We start from the raw sequence: 20,806 nt of genomic DNA on the forward strand, positions 1-20,806 counted from the left end.
AGTTTCACAGCATCAGAACTGTGTTTTTCTTACCAAAGCCTCATTTTTAGCTGCATTTTTAGCTAAGCTCCACCCATCAAAGAAAACTGCCCGGGCTTTTTTTCCCTGATGCTGTGCAAAGCATGATGGGATTTCCTATGTTGTTGTTAACATTGCCTAGTAACTGGGAGGGGTGATCAGCACACAGGACAGTTGAAACTGTGTCTCATGCTCCCTGTCACCTACTTTCAACCAAAAAGATGGCTGCCCTCATGAAATCAAACATTTGCCTGTTTTAAAACAGGGTGGGTAAGATATTATATTAGCTATCTATTTTAATTAACATAACTAATGTAACTTAATGAAAGTATGTTTGTTTAGGCTGGAGTTCCTCTTTAATATCAAGTTCTGACCCTAAGCACACTTCAGCTATCGCATCTTCTGTATATTAAAACAGAGGCGATAGTTGCCCCATTCCCAGGCCCAGATTTACATCACAGGAGCCGATAGGCACAGATGTCCTGGCACCCTAGACTCCGCCCTCCATGAACCTACAAACTCCTGCTAAACTGCACCGCAAGTGTGCTGCCTGGCCCAGCTGTCACTGCTCCCTTACTTCCCTTGCCTGTCATAGTTACAGGTGTCCCTTAGTATTAGGTAGCCAGCAGAACCCTTAATATTAAGTAGCTAAAGGTGCCTTTGACTGAAGGGAGATCTCATCAGGGGGATGCAGAGAGCTGAGTGAGTAACCTCTCATTTACACTCTCATCAGGACTTTACATAGGGGAGGAGGGAGAGAGGCACTCAGAGAGGAGAGTGAGCCGCCTTTCCATCATCAGGCGCCTGTAGGCCCATGCCTACACTGCCTTATGGTAAATCCCTCCCTGCCCATTACAGGAAGAGAGCTTGTAGTAATTCCGTGCTGTAAAGTGGGGACTTATACCAATACCTCTCCTACAGGATCTTGTGACCAGTGATGTCACTTCCTGCAGCAGATTACATGTATATTATTCAATTACAATAAAAACAAGAAGTTTTAAATCAGGATGATACCATTTATTGGCTAACTACAAATGAATAAGAATAAGCAAGCTTTCGGCCTTGCAGCCTTCGTCAGGTTTACATCCTGTTAGTTTGCAAGCTGGTGGTACAGACAGCTTATATACATGCAACATCTTAAGGGAACACCAGAATACTCATGTTTCTGCATCTGACAGCAGCTGATATAGAGGACAAAGACAAACACTTATATGGCGCTTTTCTCCTGGCGGACTCAAAGCGCCAGAGTTGCAGCCACTAGGGGGCGCTCCATAGGCAGTAGCAGTGTTAGGGAGACTTGCCCAAGGTCTCCTGCTGAATAGGTGCTGGCTTACTGAACAGGCAGAGCCGAGATTCGAACCCTGGTCTCCTGTGTCAGAGGCAGAGCCCTTAACCGTTACACTATCCAGCTATGTTAGCCGTGGCTACTGCCAAGTCCCTGCAGTCAGTTCAGTAGTGCACTTTCTGGGACGATCGCACATCTGTTACTCATTCCTATTCTGTAGCGAGATTTTCTCTTTTCCGCAATGTTTTCTTCTCTGTGGATTGACGATGGTCCTTCTGTCTCCTGCAGCTTCTACAGAGTGAACGAGGTGGTGCGGTTCCAGTACTCCAGACCAATCAGGAAGGGAGAAAAAGATCCTGACAATGAATTTGCTGTAAGTCATACATGTCAAACTCTGGCCTTGGCCAAATCTGACCCTTGGAGCCATCAGATTTGGCCCTTCAGGTGGTTTCCCCACTTTGCATTGTTTGGCCCACTCTAGACCGCCAGGGAAGCTATATTGGAGGGTAATCCCTAGATCACCAGGGAAGCCATATAGAGAGGGGGACAGTACTAGATACCAGGGAGCAGTATAGGAGAGGGAAGGAGGAGGGGGGGCACTAGACACCAGGAAACTGTATAGGGGAGGGAAGGGGGGGGGGGCACTAGACACCAGGAAACTGTATAGGGCAGGAAGGACCACTAAACATCAGGAATTGTATAGATGAGGGAGGGAGGACTACTAAACATCAGGGAACTGTTTAGGGGATGGACGGGGGGGGGGGGGGGTATTAGACACCAGGGAACTTCATAAAGGAGAGGGAGGTGGCCACTAGACCTTGAGGACGGCCCACAACTTGGTTCCAGAGCTCAATTTCGGCCCACTTTGTATTTCAGTTCGACACCCCTGCTGTTAGTAGACAGTTGTTTGCCAAAATTCTCCAAAACGTTTTCTTCCTACTATAGTTCTAACTATGAAAATCTCATTGTTGTTCTTCAGCATGAAAAAATGCTTCTGTCAGTTACCGTTCTGTGATAAATGTGCTTTGTGCATTGCAGAATATGTGGATTGAGAGAACCACCTTCTCTATATCTTACAAGCTTCCGGGGATCCTGCGGTGGTTTGACGTGAGGTCGATGAATACGGTGAGTAGAGGGTACATTGCTGGTGGGTGGTCTGATGCTCTGGGGCACCACAAGTCCCAGCAGGTGGAGAGCTGACTGCTTGTTGTCAGTGTGAGCAGCCTGTATGTCGGCGGTAGCATGCTAATGTGATTCTTGCAGAAAGGAAATCTCACCCGATTCCATCACCGCCCACCCTGAGCAATCACCGCCACAGGCTTAGATTAGCCGAGGGTTGTGGCAAATCGCCAGAGATTCCTCCAAAGTGGAAATTTGCTAGGCTATTGGCTGAAAGGAATGTTTACCTTTAATTAAAGGACACATCCAGGCAAAAAAAAAAATCATAAAAATCAACTTACCTCTGGCTTCCTCCAGCCTTTGACAGCCGTACTGTGCCCTCACCGCAGCTCCGCTCCCCGCCAGTGGCCCGGGGTCCCCTCCAGTCTCAGAGGCAGGGCCGGGCCGAGGCATAGGCTGGAGAGGCTCCAGCCTCAGGGCGCAGTGTAGGAGGGGAGCAGAATTCATTCAGCTGTCATTCCTAATTGTGTTTGAAGCAGAAAGAAATAAGAAAAGAGGATACATGGCAGTGACTGCAAACCATATAACTAGATATTAAGGTGTTGGGGAGGTTGTGGGCCCTGTGGCGCCTCTTAGTCTAATAGCAATCAGTGTGTGAGGCTGGAGTGGGAGGGATGGAGGGGCGCACTTTGGTGTCTCAGCCTTGGGTGCTGGAGGACCTTGTCCCGGCTCTGCTCAGAGGCCTAGTTGCCCTCCACCGTGCGTCTCACGTAGTCGCGCTGACGTCATCCGGACTGTGCTGTGCAGGCGCAGTACAATCCGGGTGACGTCAGTGCGACTCCATGAGCCGCACACAGGAGCACAAGTAGATGCCGACCTGGTAAGCTCGGCATCTGCACCGGAGGAGACCGGGAGCCACCGGAGCTGCGGTGAGGGTACAGGACGGTTGCCCGTGGCTGGAGCAAAGGTAAGTTTATTTTTGTTTATTTTTTAGCCTGGACCTTCCCTTTAAGGTGAACCCGAGGTGAGAGGGATATGGAGGCTGCCATATTTATTTCCTTTTAAGCAATACCAGTTGCCTGGCTATTCTGCTGATCCTCTGCCTCCAATACTTTTAGCCATAGCCTCTGAACAAGCATGCAGCAGATCAGGTGTTTCTGACATGATTATCTGCATGCTTGTTTCAGATCTGTAATTCAGCCACTACTGCAGCCAAATAGATCAGAAGGACTGCCAGGCAACTGATATTGTTCAACAGTAAAATAAATATGTCAGCCTTCATATCACTCCTTACTTGGGCTCACTTTAAGGTGGTATCTACCAATTTTTGTGGCTGATTGACCAATAGATTCAATTATTTTTTCGAATCTGATAAAATTGGTGCTGTAATATGTCGCTCTTACCGATGTTTTGATGAAAGATATTGCACCGAAATTGGTCAAAACACATTGATTGGACATGCTGGAAGATCTTGATTGCACGCAATTAATCGGGTTTGTAGCGGTAATGGCATGCGATACCGCAATGGATCCCCAGCCAATGTCCCACCAAGTGTTAAATGTACAGTTCCTCCACCCCACCCCCAATGCATGTGCTCTGTATAGTCTCACCTGCCCGCTGGCGCCCCTGTCACTGCGAGTGCCTGTATCACACGGCACCAGGCGTGCGTGTCTGTGACATCACACAGGCACTCCCCCGCTGATTTCAGAGAAACCCAGGAGTCGGGCCAGCAGACAGGTGAGTATTTACACTGCATAGCAACGGAGGGGGAGGGGCATTTATCACTTGGGGGCGGCAACGGATCCCTCTCTGATCAGATTATATCAGGGAGAGATCTGTCTCACGGTCGATCTGCCCATACATTGCCTCTTGTATGGGCTCCTTTACCTCCATTAGAACTGGAAAAGCTGCTCAGTGTGAGTAAAGAAAAGTCCTTTGAGATAAATTGATCCCATGCAGCCAGGGTCAGATTTACCGTAAGGCAATGTAGGCATGTGCCTACAGGCGCCTGATGCTGGAAAGGCGGCTGACTCCCCTCCGCTTGTGCCTTTCTCCCACCTTATCTATGCAGAGTCTTCAGCAGAGTGTAAATGTGAGGTTACTCCCCCAGCTCTTGGCATTTTACTGTCGAGATCTCCTTCAGTGCTAAGGGGCCCCTGTAGCTACTTATGTTGGGCAAGGGAAGTAAGGGAGAAGTTTCAGCTGGGACAGGCAAAAATTTGTGCGGTGCAGCGGGGGTTTGTAGGTTCATGGAGGATGCCAGGACTGTGCCTATAGGCTCCTGTGATGTAAAGCCAGGTCTGTCAGCAGCTGTGTGAATTCTACTACAAGACAAGACACAGAACATTTATATCGCACTTTTCTCCTGGCAGACTCAAAGCACTAGAACCACAAGGACGCGCTCTATAGGCAGTAGCAGTGTTAGGGAGTCTTGCCCAAGGTCTCCTACTGAATAGGTGCTGGCTTACTGAACAGGCAGAGCGGCATTGATGGCATAGTTCTTCGGTGGTTCCAATCCTTCTTGAGTGGCAGAACCCAAAAAGTGTCTATGGGGCCCTTCCTGTCCACCCCTATACCACTTAAGTATGGGGTGCCCCAGGGCTCAATCCTCTTTCCCCTGCTTTTCACAATTTACATGTTACCGCTTGGAAAACTAATCCAAAAACATGGCCTGATTTACCACTGCTATGCGGACGACACCCAACTATATCTTTCCTTCAAGCCTGGTGTGACAGACCCAACTCTAACTATAAACGCCTGCTTACGTGAACTACAGCAATGGATGAATGACAACTGGCTGAAACTAAATGCAGACAAAACTGAAGTCCTTCTGATTGAAGGGCAGCCCATGACAGCAAAACAACTTAACTTGCAGTCTTCACCACTGGGAATAGAAGGCACGGATCTACGCAGCTCTGATCATGTGCGTAGCCTGGGAGTTCTAATTTATGGGGATTTAAACTTCAGAACTCAAATCTCTGCTGTGGTGAAATCATTCTATTTTCACCTGAAGAACATTGCAAAAATCAAGCACCTCATCCCCCCAGAAGATCTGCCAACATTAGTCCATGCCTTCATCACATCCCGACTGGACTACTGTAATGCTCTCTACACTGGCCTTCCAAAAAAAGGACTTGTGCCGCCTACAGCTGATACAGAATACTGCTGCCAGACTACTAACCAACCAACCCCGTCACTGCCACATAATGCCAGTCCTGCATTCCCTTCACTGGCTACCTATAGAATGGAGGGTCCTATTCAAGATCGGCCTACTGACATTTAAATCACTAAATAATCTGGGCCCTGGATACATGAAAGATATGTTGCAGCTACATAGCAATCCCCGCATTCTCAGATCCACAGGTTCTAATAATCTAGTCATACCCAGAGTCCACTTGGAAACTTTTGGTCCCAGAGCCTTCTGTCATGCTGCCCCTACGTTTTGTAACCCCTTGCCTCAACAGCTCAGGACAGCTCCATCCCTGGACGTGTTTAAATCCAGACTGAAAACCCACCTGTTCAGTTTGGCATTTGCAGAAATATAACTTTTGTTGTGTGAATACTTCATCCTACTAATTACTGAATCTGAGAGAGCCTAAGCGCTTTGAGTCCTATGGGAGAAAAGCGCTATAGAAATGTTATTGTATTGTATTATTGTATTGAATAAATGCACAGAAAACAGAGCCCTAAATATGTTTGTTTGTTTTTGTAATTTAAACATAGGTTGAAATAAGCCCCCTGGAGAACGCCATCGAGACAATGCAACTGACCAACGAGAAGATCAACAACATGGTGCAGCAGCACATGAATGACCCCAATTTACCCATAAATCCCCTCTCCTTACTCCTGAACGGCATCGTGGACCCGGCGGTGATGGGGGGATTTACCAATTACGAGAAGGTAATTTTGTATTCTCGTCATGGTCTGCGCTCATGCATTCTTTCTCTCCCTTACAGATTGATTAAAGGATACCTGAGGTGACATGTGACATGATGAGATAGACATGTGTATGCCTAGCTCACAAATAACTATGATGTGTTGATTTTTTTTTTTTACTTTCTCTGCCTGAAAGAGTTAAATATCAGGTATGTAAGTTGCTGACTCAGTCCTGACTCAGACAGGAAGTGACTACAGTGTGACCCTCACTGATAAGAAATTCCAACTATAAAACACTTTCCTAGCAGAAAATGGCTTCTGAGAGCAGGAAAGAGATAAAAAGGGTCAATAGTTCATCGATTATAGCTCTGGCATACTTCAATGACCGTGTCATTGAGCAAAAACAAAACTGTAAAAACTTAAGTAGATTTAAATATAAAATAAGACTGTGGAATATCTTAAAAATACTTTTTTAGGAGAAGGAAGATGGATACAATTTATTTCATACGTTTATTTTCGCCTCGGGTGCCCTCTAATACAGGTGAAACTCGAAAAATTAGAATATTGTGCAAAAGTCCATTTATTTCAGTAATTCAACCTAAAATGTGAAACTAATCTATGAAATAGGAACCCTTTGCAGGTGTTTTGGATGAATTAGCTGATTAGAGTCTGACAATGAGCCTAGAGTATTGAACATTTTCACAATATTCTTATGGTCTGAGATTGTGATTTTGGGGTTCTCATAAGCTGTAAGCCATAATCATCAACATTTATAACAAATAAAGGCTTCAGAAATCGTGGAGTGGAGGAGCAGTAAAAGGAGAAATTCCTGCGTGCCCAAGCCAAAGGTCTCAGTACCAATGAGGCCCATACAGCATGCATACAAAAAGGGCCGGCACCACAGAATAAAAATAAGCTCTTTATTGAAATGCCATTATGACATAATAGTAAAAAAAAAAAAAAAAAAAAAAAAAAGGCTTTGGCGGCGACAGGCCGCTGTTTCGATAGCGCTTTCTCAAGCCACTCAGCCTGTCGCCGCCAAAGCCTATTTTTTTTGACTATTCTGTAATTTTAATGGCATTTCGATAAAGGGCTTATTTATATTCTATGGTGCCGGCCCTTTTTGTATGCAACAAATAAAGGCTTGAAGTATCTCGCTTTGCATGTAATGAGTCTATTTCATGTATTATGCTGTAGAGTGTTGTACCGTGTTGCACTGCGCACAGCTAGCAGAGTGCTAGCTGCGTGTAATAAAGCTTATAGGAGCTGTGTTTTTCAGTGTTTGTCAGGAACCAGTCCGACGAAGGCTTTTTATAAGCCGAAAGCTCACTGTTTATCCATCTCTAAGTTAGCCAATAAATGGTATCATCCTGATTCAAAACTCCTTGCCATGTATTGTGCTGGGAATACACGATGCGTTTTTGCGGCAGATAGATTGTTAGATAGATAATTTCCGACATGTTCAATCTCCCGTTCGATCGTTTTTCCGTTCGATTCCTCATAGAGGTGAATGGAAAAAGATAAGAAAAACTAGCGTAACCCCCCTGGTGGTCAATTAAAACCGCCAGGGGCAGCGCAGCACTATTTTTTTTAAAAAAAATTTTTAATCATGTAGCTCGGCTAGCGCTAGCTACATGACAGCCGCTGAGCTGCAGCATCCCCCTACCCCCTCCGATCGCCTCCGGCGATCAGGCCCATCAGGAAATCCCGTTCTAAACGGAATTTCCATTAGCGACGGGGCGGGATGACGTCATCGACGTTGTGACGTCAAAGGGAGTCCCGATCCACCCCTCAGTGCTGCCTGGCACTGATTGGCCAGGCTGCGCATGGGGTCTGGGGGGGGAGGGCTGCGCCGAATCGGCGCAGAGCGGCGTCGATCGGGCACTGTGCACAGCTAGCAAAGTGCTAGCTGCATGTAATAAAAAAAAAATTGTGCAAATCGGCCCAGCAGGGCCTGAAAAATCCTCCTGCGCGGCATAGCCCGAGCTGATCTCGGGCTTACCACCAGGACGGTTAAAATAAGAGAATCAAGTGGAGAATTGAGCAGCAAAATCGATCGAGGGGGAGAATGGAGCGGAAAAAAAACAACCGGTGTATTCCCAGCATTAGTTTCACCTTTTAAGTTGAATACCTGAAATAGATGGACCTTTGCACAATGTTCTAATTTTTCGAGTTCCAAGTGTATATAGCGTGTTGCTCGGTTGCTGTTAATATTGTGTGTGTGTGTGTTCACATTTTCAAAATCCTTCCTAAAAACCGTGCGCTTAAAATGTCAGAAACCGCCCATCTCGCGTCTCTCTTATTTCAGTCTAGTGAGTGGGTGTGGCTTATTCAAATCCTAAACTGGACAAGTAAAAGCTGCCCAGTGCAATGCTAATACTTCCACCTTGGATGCAAATGGAATGCAAACTGTATATTTGTCATTTGGCCAGCCAGATGCACTTTCTTCAGTTTTAAGCTGCATGCAATTTGCATTCAATTTACATGCAAGCTGGATATCTGTGTATCTTGTTGATCAGTTCTTAGATTGTATCAGAAGTCGTTAGGGCTGTTTCACATGTTGCCTTTAGGGTTCCGTTATCGATCACTTGCAAACAGCAAAATGCAAGGAGGACAGGTCTGTAATTTTGAGTTGATGCAGGCTTATGCAAATGTTGTATGCAAAGTATTGAATCTTGAAGATGGACCAATCGAATTTGACCCCAGCAGGATTTGATTGGGTCATTTTCAAGCAGCATACATTTGCATATGAAATTTGCATAATGCTGCATCAACTCAAAATTATTTGCATCTCATTGCCTGTGCCTAATGGCTGGTCTGGTTCACACAGGCGGTAAATGTGACATTTTCAGTAGCCGGCGAAAGCATTGTTTAAAAGGGATCTACTGCTGTTCCATTCGAATGAATGGAAGCGGTTCTTAATCGACAGTGACAGCAGTTGGCATCGTTCGTGTAAACGTCACAGAGCATCCTGTCGTTTCGTCTTGTCCTGGACGCCACATCTATCGTCAGCTGCGTGTCCCCCTAGGGGCTCAAAAATGCAACAACAGGAACTGATGCATCAGATAAACGACCTTCCGCAAGCCATCCCGCCGGCTGCCCGTCTGAATCAGCCCTAGTTAAATATCACCTTTGGGCGGAGTAGCTTTTTAAGCTGCTGGACATTAGTTTGTGGTACCCGTTGTTTGTCCTCTTTCTTGTTAGCTGCGTATGGAGTGCAGTGTGGACTCGACTTGTATAACATTGTATTATCTATCCTGCAGGCCTTCTTCACAGAGAAATACATGCAGGAGCACCCAGAGGACCTGGAGAAGATTGAGAAATTAAAGGACATGATTGCCTGGCAGGTAAGTGTCCCTCGCTGTCACCATTGTGTCTGACGCCCTCTGCTGGCAGCGTGTGGCAGATCTCACTGGGTGGCATCTACCTTACAGGGGCACAAGAGACGTGATGGCCGGATATGCAGATTGCGTCCACCGCGTCGCTCTCCACTGTGCCCTAGTGGGGTGTGACTTCTGCTTATCACAGACTGCCCAGTCCCCATCGCACACACCCATCCATTCTACCACCACCATAATTACCTGGTAGTATCCATCCTCCTATGTGACTGTATCCTCCCCAGGATGCCCCATACACGGGAAAGTAAAACTCTTACAGTATTAGTATAGCTATAGCTATAACTATATTGAAGCACTGATCCTATATGTATATTTATATTATTAATTTTAGCCCCGTTTTAAGGTAGTGGCAGATCACCTCAGTATGTACAGTAAGAGCTGGTACTCTGTGCTGTGCTGGATGTAAACTAGCTGCAGTGTGTTAGTCTCTGCTACCCCCAGTATGTACAGTATAAGTTGTTACTCTGTGCCTGTACTGATAGTAAACTAGCTGCAGTGTGTGCTGATCTCTGCTGCCTCCAGTATGTACAGTATAAACTGTTACTCTGTGTCTGTACTGATAGTAAACTAGCTGCAGTGTGTGCTGAACTCTGCGACCTCCAGTATGTACAGTATAAGTTGTTACTCTGTGCCTGTACTGATAGTAAACTAGCTGCAGTGTGTGCTGCTCTCTGCTACCTCCAGTACGTACAGTATAAGCTTTTACTCTGTGCATGAACTGATGGTAAACTAGCTGCAGTGTGTGGCGATCTCTGCCACCACCAGTATGTACAGTATAAGCTGTTACTGTGTACCTGTACTGATAGTAAACTAGCTGCATTGTGTGTTGATCTCTGCTGCCTCCAGTATGTACAGTATAAGCTGTTACGCTGTGCCTGTAATGATGGTAAACTAGTTGCAGTGTGTTTTGATCCCTGCAACCCCACTATGTACAGTTTAAGCTGTTACTGATTTTCGTCCTGAAATCTATTGAAACGATCTATAGAGTAGTCATGTTGCAGCATTGATCTCTGCCAGTTTAGATCATTACGATCAAATTGGCCACATATCTGTGCTGAAAATTGGCCAATGTATGGGCACCCTAACAAGATGAGGCGCAGAGGATCTCCTGGAAGTTTACAGTTTTCATCTGGTGACCGATAAACTTACCTGTCCCTCTGTGTAGTCAGCCAATCGCGGCCGTTCCAAGTGACAGATTGCTGGTAATTAGGACAATAAATTGCAGCAGCTCTGTTGGCCGCATCATAATGTGAATAAAGTGCCAGTCCAGACATTTGTCTCTGCAATGTGTCTGTGTCCAGAAACAATCCACAAACGCTAAAAGAACAATCTTACCACGGCTTCGGGGGTTTGTGCGGAATGTTGACAAAGTTCTACTGGCGGGAAAACACTGACCAGAGTCTGAGACATCTGCTAAGAGATTTATCTCTGTATGCCCTTCACACATCAGCATTTTCAGCTTCAGGTACTGCAGACCAGCGGATTCTCCATATATTCATATAAGCGCTTTTCTGGTCAGGTGTATGACAGTAGGTGAGTGGGTGTTGTGTAGACATGTATCATGTACTTATATAGCACTGACATCTTCTGCAGCACTTTACAGAGTACATAGTCATGTCACTCACTGTCCTCAGAGGAGCTCACAATCTAATCCCTACCATAGTCATAATCTAATGTCCTACTATATTATAATTATTATTATGTATTTATATAGCACTGACCTCTTCTGCAGCACTTTACAGAGTACATAGTCATGTCACTGACTGTCCTCAGAGGAGCTCGCACTCTAATCCTACCATAGTCATAGTCTAATGTCCTACCATATTATTATGTATTTATACAGCACTGACATCTTCTGCAGCACTTTACAGAGTACATAGTCATGTCAGTGACTGTCCTCCGAGAAGCTCACAATCTAATTCTACCATAGTCATAGTCTAATGTCCTACCGTATTATTATTATGTATTTATATAGCACTGACATCTTCTGCAGTACTTTACAGAGCACATAGTCATGTCACTGACTGTCCTCAGAGGAGCTCACAATCTAATCCTACCATAGTCATAGTCTAATGTCCTACCATATTATTATTATGTATTTATATAGCACTGACATCTTCTGCAGCACTTACAGAGCACATAGTCATGTCACTGACTGTCCTCAGAGGAGACCACAATCTAATCCCTACCATAGTCATAGTCCAATGTCCTACCATATTATCATTATATATTTATATAGCACTGACATCTTCTGCAGCACTGTACAGAGTACATAGCCATGTCCTATCCAAGTTGAGCAGGAGCCAGTTAGCTTAAAGGTATGTTTTAGGGGTGTAAGTGCACAGAGGAAAAACTCTAGAATTCCCCAGTAGTATTCAAGCCTCCTCCCACCAGCCATGTTTCCTGTAACTTGTTGCTGACAGGTTCTGCTGCCCTCAGCTGCCTCAGATACCTGTCTGCCGGATGTTCCGGTTTCTTCTGGCAAAGTGTCCTGCTGAAATATTCCTTTTCTGTTTAGGTTCCTTTTCTGGCTGAGGGAATCCGCATCCATGGAGAGAAGGTCACAGAAGCTCTCCGGCCGTTTCACGAGAGGATGGAGGCGTGTTTCAAGCAGCTGAAGGAGAAAGTGGAGAAGCAGTACGGGGTCAGAACTCTGGTAGGTAAAAGTTATAACCTGTAGAGTCTTTGTAACCTCATAGTTTTCTAAACAAAGCTCCCTGGGAGCACAAGGTGCCGTAGTGGTTCCAGCGTCCCAGGGAGCTGGACACATAAGGTACCATCATGTGTCCAGCTCCCTGGAACGCTGCAACCACAAGGTGCTGTCATGTGTCCATTTCCCTGGGACGCTGGAACCACAAGGTGCCGTCATGTGTCCAGCTCCCTGGGAGCACAAGGTGGTGTAGTGATTCCAGCGTCCCAGGGAGCTTGTCACATAAGGTACCATCATGTGTCCAGCTCCCTGGGACGCAACAACCACAAGGTGCCGTCATGTGTCCAGCTCCCTGGGACGCAACAACCACAAGGTGCCGTTGTGTCCAGCTCCCTGGGGCGCTGGAACCACAAGGTGCCATCGTGTCCAGCTCCCTGGGGCGCTGGAACCACAAGGTGCCGTTGTGTCCAGCTCCCTGGGGCGCTGGAACCACAAGGTGCCATCGTGTCCAGCTCCCTGGGACGCTGCAACCACAAGGTGCCGTCATGTGTCCAGCTCCCTGGGACGCAACAACCACAAGGTGCCGTTGTGTCCAGCTCCCTGGGGCGCTGGAACCACAAGGTGCCATCGTGTCCAGCTCCCTGGGGCGCTGGAACCACAAGGTGCCGTCATGTGTCCAGCTCCCTGGGACGCTGGAACCACAAGGTGCTGTCATGTGTCCAGCTCCCTGGGGCGCTGGAACCACAAGGTGCTGTCATGTGTCCATTTCCCTGGGGCGCTGGAACCACAAGGTGCCATCGTGTCCATCTCCCTGGGGCGCTGGAACCACATGGTGCCGTCATATGTCCCTGTCACTTTCTGCCTTGTAAATGTGGATATAAAATGGAGATCATGGTTTACTTGACCTCAGTTGCCAATGCAATCTTTAGGGGGAGCGCCTCTCACAGATACTAGTCTACTCATGCCCTATGTTCTCACAACTGAGGCCTCTTTCTAGAGAAAATTCTCACTCTTGATTGAAGGTGGAAATAAAGCTTGTGCATCTGGGCTCCTCTAATACAGACTTCTGCAGCAGAGGCATAGATAATGCTTTAGTTCCTGAAGCAGCTATCAGACCTCACACAGGAACAGCAATGCGCGGCGCATGCGCAGTAGCACAGACCTGCTCTGGCTTCCCTGGAAAAACATTGCCAAGATTACATCACACAGTTTGTGTATATGTGTCACCTGCACAGATGTCATGTTCCATCAATCCAAACCACACCCAGCCTGGACCATTGACCGGAGATGTTCAATGAAATGGTAATTTTCCTAACTTGTATTCAAATGTATTGATTGTATTCAGCTTGGCACTGGGGCAGTCAGAACTGGCATGGAAGAGTGATTGTCCCTAACCCAAACTTCATGCAGTCTGTACAAAGGCTGTAGTCATTTGCATCTCCTCACCCATTCCCTTTTCTTTGAATTCATGCAGTACTCTGGAAAGGGGATGGGGGGGATTGGAGATGGGGCTTAATGCTGGGTGGAGGAGTCACATGATCAGTTTATATTTCTCAGGTTTATTTGGGGCTCACATTAACCTGAACACATTTACATAGACATCACCAGAAACTTGGGGGATCCTTTAGCAGCTTCATTAGAGTTATCTCATTCGAGACAAGTGCACTGCTTTTGGCCTCAGTCAGCAGAACTCGTGCTGTAAATTCTTGGAATGCTTTGATTTCTCTCTACTAGCAGAAAATATAGAAACTGAAAGCAGACGTCCTCTGTTGTCTCACACTGCCCTCTAGTGACAAGTGGCCATAAATACACATTACAGCAGTACTAATTAAAAGCAGGGAAATGTAACAAATAAGAAATAAAAAAAGCTCAAATAAATTGGCCTGGAGTACTTGCAAGCCTCTAAATACATTTTCTGTTAAAGGGGTTGGGGGTTAGGGGAATCACATGATTGGTTGATATTTCTCATGTTTATTTGGGGGGGTATCCTGATCACGTACACATGACCAGAAACGTGAACAAACTGTAGATCTCCCCCCTTTAAAAATGGAGACTGAGGAGCGGAGGACTCTTTACAGTGATAAGCCATAATTGTCATTTGTAATTACCCTTCTGACAATACAGGTTTTTGTTGTGAAGCAGATGGGTTTTGTGACTCTGTCTCCTGCAATTAACGCTTTCTTGTTTTTCCCCGTTTCTTGCTCCTCTGAGAAGCGTAAGCTGTGGCTGTGATGAGTTGGAGTATAATTCCCTTGTTAGCACACTGCTGTGCGGCGTTCTAGATTGACAAAGGGGCGGCCTGGATGAATTTATAATGAAGTTTAAGGTCCACTAATGGCCTATTAACAGCACACATCTCTCGTCTGTCTTCTCCAGGCTGTTTATTGAAGGCGTTAGATGATTGTTATTTATAACAGAGAGCAGTATATGGCGAGCCATCTGCAGCCAGGAGTCGGGGAAGCGACAGCGCGCCAATGTTTGGGTTGGTGTCTACAGGCACAGATGGGTGTTTTAATGAGCGGTTCTGACTCCCCTTCTCTCCTGTAAATCACGGTGCAGCGTGCCAGCGTTACCAACTGTCCTGATTTCCAGGGACCCGACCCCGCGTCAGAGAATGTGTAACTTGGACTGTCTCTGCTTTCACTTTACCCAGTGTCAGAACGCCGTTAGTTTCTCTGCTAGGTAGAACTGGTTCTTTTTTCCTTATAACCTTTCCACTTTTTTATGCTTATAGTAGTAGTGTTTTCTAAAAACAATTTAATATTTTTTGTAAAAGTCTAAGGCTTTTTTATTATGCATTTAAAAAATAATGTAGTAAAAAAAGTGCTTCATTTTTTACCATAATTATGTATAAATGATTTAGTCAGTGTTTGCTCATTGTAAAATCTTTCCTCTCCCCGATTTACATTGTGACATTTATCACATGGTGACATTTTTACTGTGGGCAGGTTATGTAGCTGCTCCTAGCTGTTTTGGCTGTTAGAGACAGCTGTCAGCAGCTATTTCCTGTCTGTGAACATTGTTACATTGTGGCAGTTTGCCCAGAGTACCGCAGTACTCAGAGCTTCTTGTGGGAGGGGTTTCAGCACAAAATCAGTCATACAGCGCACCCTGATGGTCTGTTTGTGAAAATCATTATATTTCTCATGTAAAAGGGGGTATCAGCTACTGATTGGGATAAAGTTCAATTCTAGGTTGGAGTTTCTCTTTAATAGCACATTATCTTACCTCCTCACTTTTGGAGCCCCACCCTGCCACACCTGAAGCTACAACCTAATTTTGCATGCACTGAGCCACCCTCTACTGTTCCCTGGTGTCTAAGGCTTCTCCCCTTCCTTCTCCATATAGCATCCCTGGTGTCTAGTGCTTCTCCCCTTCCTTCCCTATATAGCATCCCTGGTGTCTAGTGCTTCTCCCCTTCCTTCCCCATATAGCATCCCTGGTGTCTAGTGCTTCCAATAATTCCAATATATCATCTTTAAGTGGAATTTTCATCAAAAAAGGTGTTTTCCTGTAAAACATTAACACTAAGACTGGTTTCACAGTGGGTCGTTAAAGTCCCACGTTACAGCAGCTAGTAACGCAGCCTAACTCACAGCACTGTAAAATCAATGGGCTGTTCACAGTGCACACGTTGCGTTAGATAGTAATGCAGCACGTTTAAACAAAGTGCTGTATGGTATACATACTGGGCTAAGCAGCGTTAGACTCCTTGCACATGCTCCGTAATTTTGGAGGAGGAAGTCTCCCCTCCTCCTCCATGGCCAGCCACATGGCTAATTAATATTCACTGCACTGTGGTGGGACTGTAGTGTTGTCCAGATCATGAAAGAATCATTCATTTGATCCGGATCTTTTTTGTGAGTCGAATCATCCGGATCATCACAATGAAACATTCGGGTCACAGTGGATGACTGTCTGGAAGAAACAGGAACATACAGAATGTACAGTGCAGGGAAAGTCCTGTCCTGCTAGTCATTTCACCCCCAGTCTGCTTCCTTAGTAAAATGATTCAAATGATTCGGTTCAGAGATCCGGATCCTTAAAAAGATCCGGACTTCCTATCACTAACCTGGAGCAGCTGCTTTGAGAGCTGCATAACGCAGCTCAATCTGACGTCCAACTTCAACACCACTATGCGTTGCGTAATGGCCCGTACTCACGGGCTGCAAATGTTGCCTGTCGCCAGCACACGGGAGCGTGTGGGCGACAGGCCGGCGACAGCTCCTCGCCAGGTCCCTCCGCGTACACACGCGGAAGAGGGACCAGCGGCGAGGCGGAAGCTGTCGCCGACGTTCCTCCTCCCCCCGCCGGAAGTTCCATATACCACAATGGAGGTTGCTGTCGCTAGTCCGCGTACTCACGCGGACTAGCGACAGTTGCGGCGGGGGTGCGGCGGCGACTGTCGCCATGCGATTGAAACTTTCAATCGCATGGCGACATGAGCGACGGGCGACAGTTCGGGGTGCACGCGCGTGCGGCGGCCCATACTCACGGGCGACCTGTCGCCGCAACACGCGCGCGCCGCGTGTTGAGGCGACAAAAGTCCCTCGTGAGTATGGGCCATTAGGGGCACGTTATGCGACCACAACGTCCCGTAAAACGCAACGTCTTGGTGGGAAAGTAGCCTAAAAAAAAAATTAAAACAATCAATATCACTATAAAAGCCTCATCTACACAGTATAATTTTCCATTGGTTCTATTAGATAATTTCCAACCGGTTGCATCGAATTGCGTTCGGTTTTGTAGTAGATTTTGGGTACTTATCAATGCAAAATCTATAGCAAAATTGATCTGAAACAATTCTACACATGATGCAATTTCTTATCAGATCAGCAATTATTTATCAGATCAGCAATCGATCTGATGGAAAATTGTACCGTGTAGATGAGGCTTTATGCTAGGTACACACCATACAATTTTCTGTTAGACTTTCTGTAATGCTGGGAATACACGTTACGTTTTTCACGTTCGATTCTGCGCGATCTATTAGCCATTCGATTATCTGCTCAATTATCGTCTGCTTGTTTTTCTTATCTTTTTTCCATTCACTTCTATGAGAAATCGAGCGGAACAGAATCGAGAGGAGAATCGGACATGTCAGAATTTTATCATCAAAGGCATCTATCAGAACGATTCTCCACAAAAAACGTAACCTGTATTCCCAGCATAAGATTTACCTGCCAGATAATTTCCAACATGTTGGAAATGTATCTATCTTAAGGTGCCCATACACACTTGGCAACAGATAGATAAGAAATGCATCTGATGATCTATCTGATGCGTTTTTAGAACATTTTTTACCAGGATAGAATTCCAATAGATTTCAGTTTGAAATCTATTGAAATTCGATCTGATGGCATTTTTTTGCCATCAGATTTCCATTAAGGCCAATGCAAACTGATAAGCAATCTCATCAGATCGACCTAAATTTTCCACCCTGCAAGTTCGATGGAAATCCATCGAAATCGATCGAAATCGGCCGTCGATCGGTCGATTGGCCAACCGATTTGCAATCGATTGATCGATCGATCGATCGGGATCGATCGGTCGGCCAGAAAATCGGCTGAGTGTATGGGCTGCTTTACCATCTATCTGCCGAGCAATTAGGCATTGTTCTACTCAGCAGGAGATAACCAGAAGACAATGCACCAGAGATAATGACCAGTCTCTACAGAAAATAATCTAATAGAAAATTGTATGGTGTGTACTAGGCATTATGCTGGGAATACACGTTGCGTTTTGTTGCGAAGAATCGTTCCGATAGATGCCCTCAATGATAAAATTCCGACATGTCCGATTCTCCGCTCGATTCTGTTCCGCTCGATTTCTCATAGAAGTGAATGGAAAAAAGATGAGAAAAACGAGTGGTAGATAAGAGAATTGAGCAGAAAATTGAATGGCTAATAGCTTGCGCGCAGCATCGAACGCAAAAAACGTAACGTGTATTCCCAGCATTAGACTGCTCTGGTGTCTTTTGAATGTATATTTGCACCCTGACTGATATAATTGATGGCTGCAGGACAAAATATCAGATGTACTCCTAGAGAGGTAATTAGTGAGCAAATAAAGGAGATAAAGCTCTCTGCCAAACACCATCTCCTCCCCATATAGCTTCCCCGGTGTCTAGTTCTTCCAGTGATTTCAATATATCATTGGTGTTTTCCGCGTAAACATTAAACACTAAAAAAATCAATACAGACTTACGAACGCCTGACTTATGAACGACCCGCCGATACGAACGGCATGGATTCTCTGTTTCCATGGGAACAAGTAAAAAAAATTCAAATCGGACTTGTAGTTTTTGAGAAAATCGATTTTAAAAAAATCAAAGAAAAAATGGCTTTTAAACTTGTATAAACAGGTACAAAGGGCAGAGGGGACACTTGAGGCACAGAGGAGGTACAGAGGGCAGAGGTGACACAGAGGGGGACACTGGAGGCACAGAGGGGGTACAGAGGAGGTACAGAGGGGGACACTGGAGGCACAGAGGAGGTACAGAGGGCAGAGGTGACACAGAGGGGGACACTGGAGGCACAGAGGAGGTACAGAGGGCAGAGGTGACACAGAGGGGGACACTGGAGGCACAGAGGAGGTACAGAGGGCAGAGGTGACACAGAGGGGGACACTGGAGGCACAGAGGAGGTACAGAGGGCAGAGGTGACACAGAGGGGGACACTGGAGACACAGAGGGGGTACAGAGGGGGACACTGGAGGCACAGAGGAGGTACAGAGGGCAGAGGTGACACAGAGGGGGACACTGGAGGCACAGAGGAGGTACAGAGGGCAGAGGTGACACAGAGGGGGACACTGGAGGCACAGAGGAGGTACAGAGGGCAGAGGTGACACAGAGGGGGACACTGGAGGCACAGAGGAGGTACAGAGGGCAGAGGTGACACAGAGGCGGACACTGAAGGCACAGAGGAGGTACAGAGGGCAGAGGTGACACAGAGGGGGACACTGGAGGCACAGAGGAGGTACAGAGGGCAGAGGTGACACAGAGGGGGACACTGGAGGCACAGAGGAGGTACAGAGGGCAGAGGTAACACAGAGGAAGACACTGGAGGCACAGAGGAGGTACAGAGGGCAGAGGTGACACAGAGGGGGACACTGAAGGCACAGAGGAGGTACAGAGGGCAGAGGTGACACAGAGGGGGACACTGGAGGCACAGAGGAGGTACAGAGGGCAGAGGTGACACAGAGGGGGACACTGGAGGCACAGAGGAGGTACAGAGGGCAGAGGTAACACAGAGGAAGACACTGGAGGCACAGAGGAGGTACAGAGGGCAGAGGTGACACAGAGGGGGACACTGGAGGCACAGAGGAGGTACAGGGGACAGAGAAGGCACAATATTCCGACTTGAGAACAGATTCAGGTTAAGAACGAACCTACAGTCCCTATCTCGTTCGTTAGTCGGGGACTACCTGTATATCACTACAAGGCACTGGGGCATTGGTACCCACTAGAGCGATTCTTTGAGCGTTTAGGGAGTGCTTTAAATCACTAGCGAATTCCCTAAATGCTCTGCCAATGTAATTAAATGTAACAAATTCCACAGTAGCGATTGCCATTAGCAAAATCGCCATCGCAGGACATGCAGCATTTTGGGAGTGTTTGCGCTTCAATGTAAAGTATTGAAGCGCTGGCAAATCGCTCATGAATCGATACACACAGCGATTTTAAATAACTGCAAACTGTAAAATAATTATAATAAATTGAAAGGACCAATCAAAATTAAGATCGCAAAACGCTATCACAATCGCTGGCAAAACGCTTACACTTTTTAAAATCGCTACCAAAATCGCCAGAAACCGCTTGTGAAATTGCTTACAAATTGCTAATTAATAACGCTAGCGATTTGTAGTGGGTTCCAGGCCTAATGCTGGGAATACACCATGCGTTTTTTTCAGCAGATAGATGGGTTCGATAGATCATTTCTGATATGTCCGATCTCATTTACAATCGTTTTTCTGATCGATTTCTCATAGAAGTGAATGGAAATTGATAAGAAAAGATAAGAAAATCGATCGAAAATAAGATCGGGCAGTATATCGACTGAAAAATGTAAAGGTGTATTCCAAGCACAAGACTGATGTCTTTTGCATGCATATTTGCACCATGACGGATATCCTTGACGGCTGCAGGACAAATTATCAGATGTACTCCTAGATGAGTAATTAGTGAGCAAATAAAGGAGATAAAGCTCTCTGCCCAGACACACACTCACTCACTTATGCTGGGTACACATGATGAGATTTTTCACTCGATACCTTTCGATCGATTTTCATTTTTTTTTTTTTTTTGCTCTATTTCCTGCACCATTTTCTTATCAATTTCCATTAACTTCTATGAGAAATCGAGCAGTAAAACGATCGTAAGTAATATCGGACATGACAGAATAATCAATCGAACACATCTATCGACCGCAAAATCTCTCTCTCTCTCCCCCTCTCTCTCTC

The 20,806-nt window shown here is 46.1% G+C and overlaps 1 protein-coding gene across 1 annotated transcript in view; it reads left to right on the forward strand.

Moving 5' to 3' along the window:
- Positions 1 to 20,806, forward strand: part of DOCK1 (dedicator of cytokinesis 1) — a 589,023-nt gene that overhangs the window by 532,078 nt on the left and 36,139 nt on the right. The window contains exons 42-46 of the mRNA XM_068258876.1: positions 1,592 to 1,676; positions 2,342 to 2,428; positions 6,146 to 6,322; positions 9,562 to 9,645; positions 12,215 to 12,352. Of these exons, the coding sequence (XP_068114977.1) occupies positions 1,592 to 1,676; positions 2,342 to 2,428; positions 6,146 to 6,322; positions 9,562 to 9,645; positions 12,215 to 12,352 (571 nt within the window). The remainder of the gene's footprint in view (positions 1 to 1,591; positions 1,677 to 2,341; positions 2,429 to 6,145; positions 6,323 to 9,561; positions 9,646 to 12,214; positions 12,353 to 20,806) is intronic.

This window comes from Hyperolius riggenbachi, chromosome 10 (genome assembly GCF_040937935.1).
Source record: "Hyperolius riggenbachi isolate aHypRig1 chromosome 10, aHypRig1.pri, whole genome shotgun sequence".
Lineage (NCBI taxonomy): Eukaryota > Metazoa > Chordata > Amphibia > Anura > Hyperoliidae > Hyperolius > Hyperolius riggenbachi.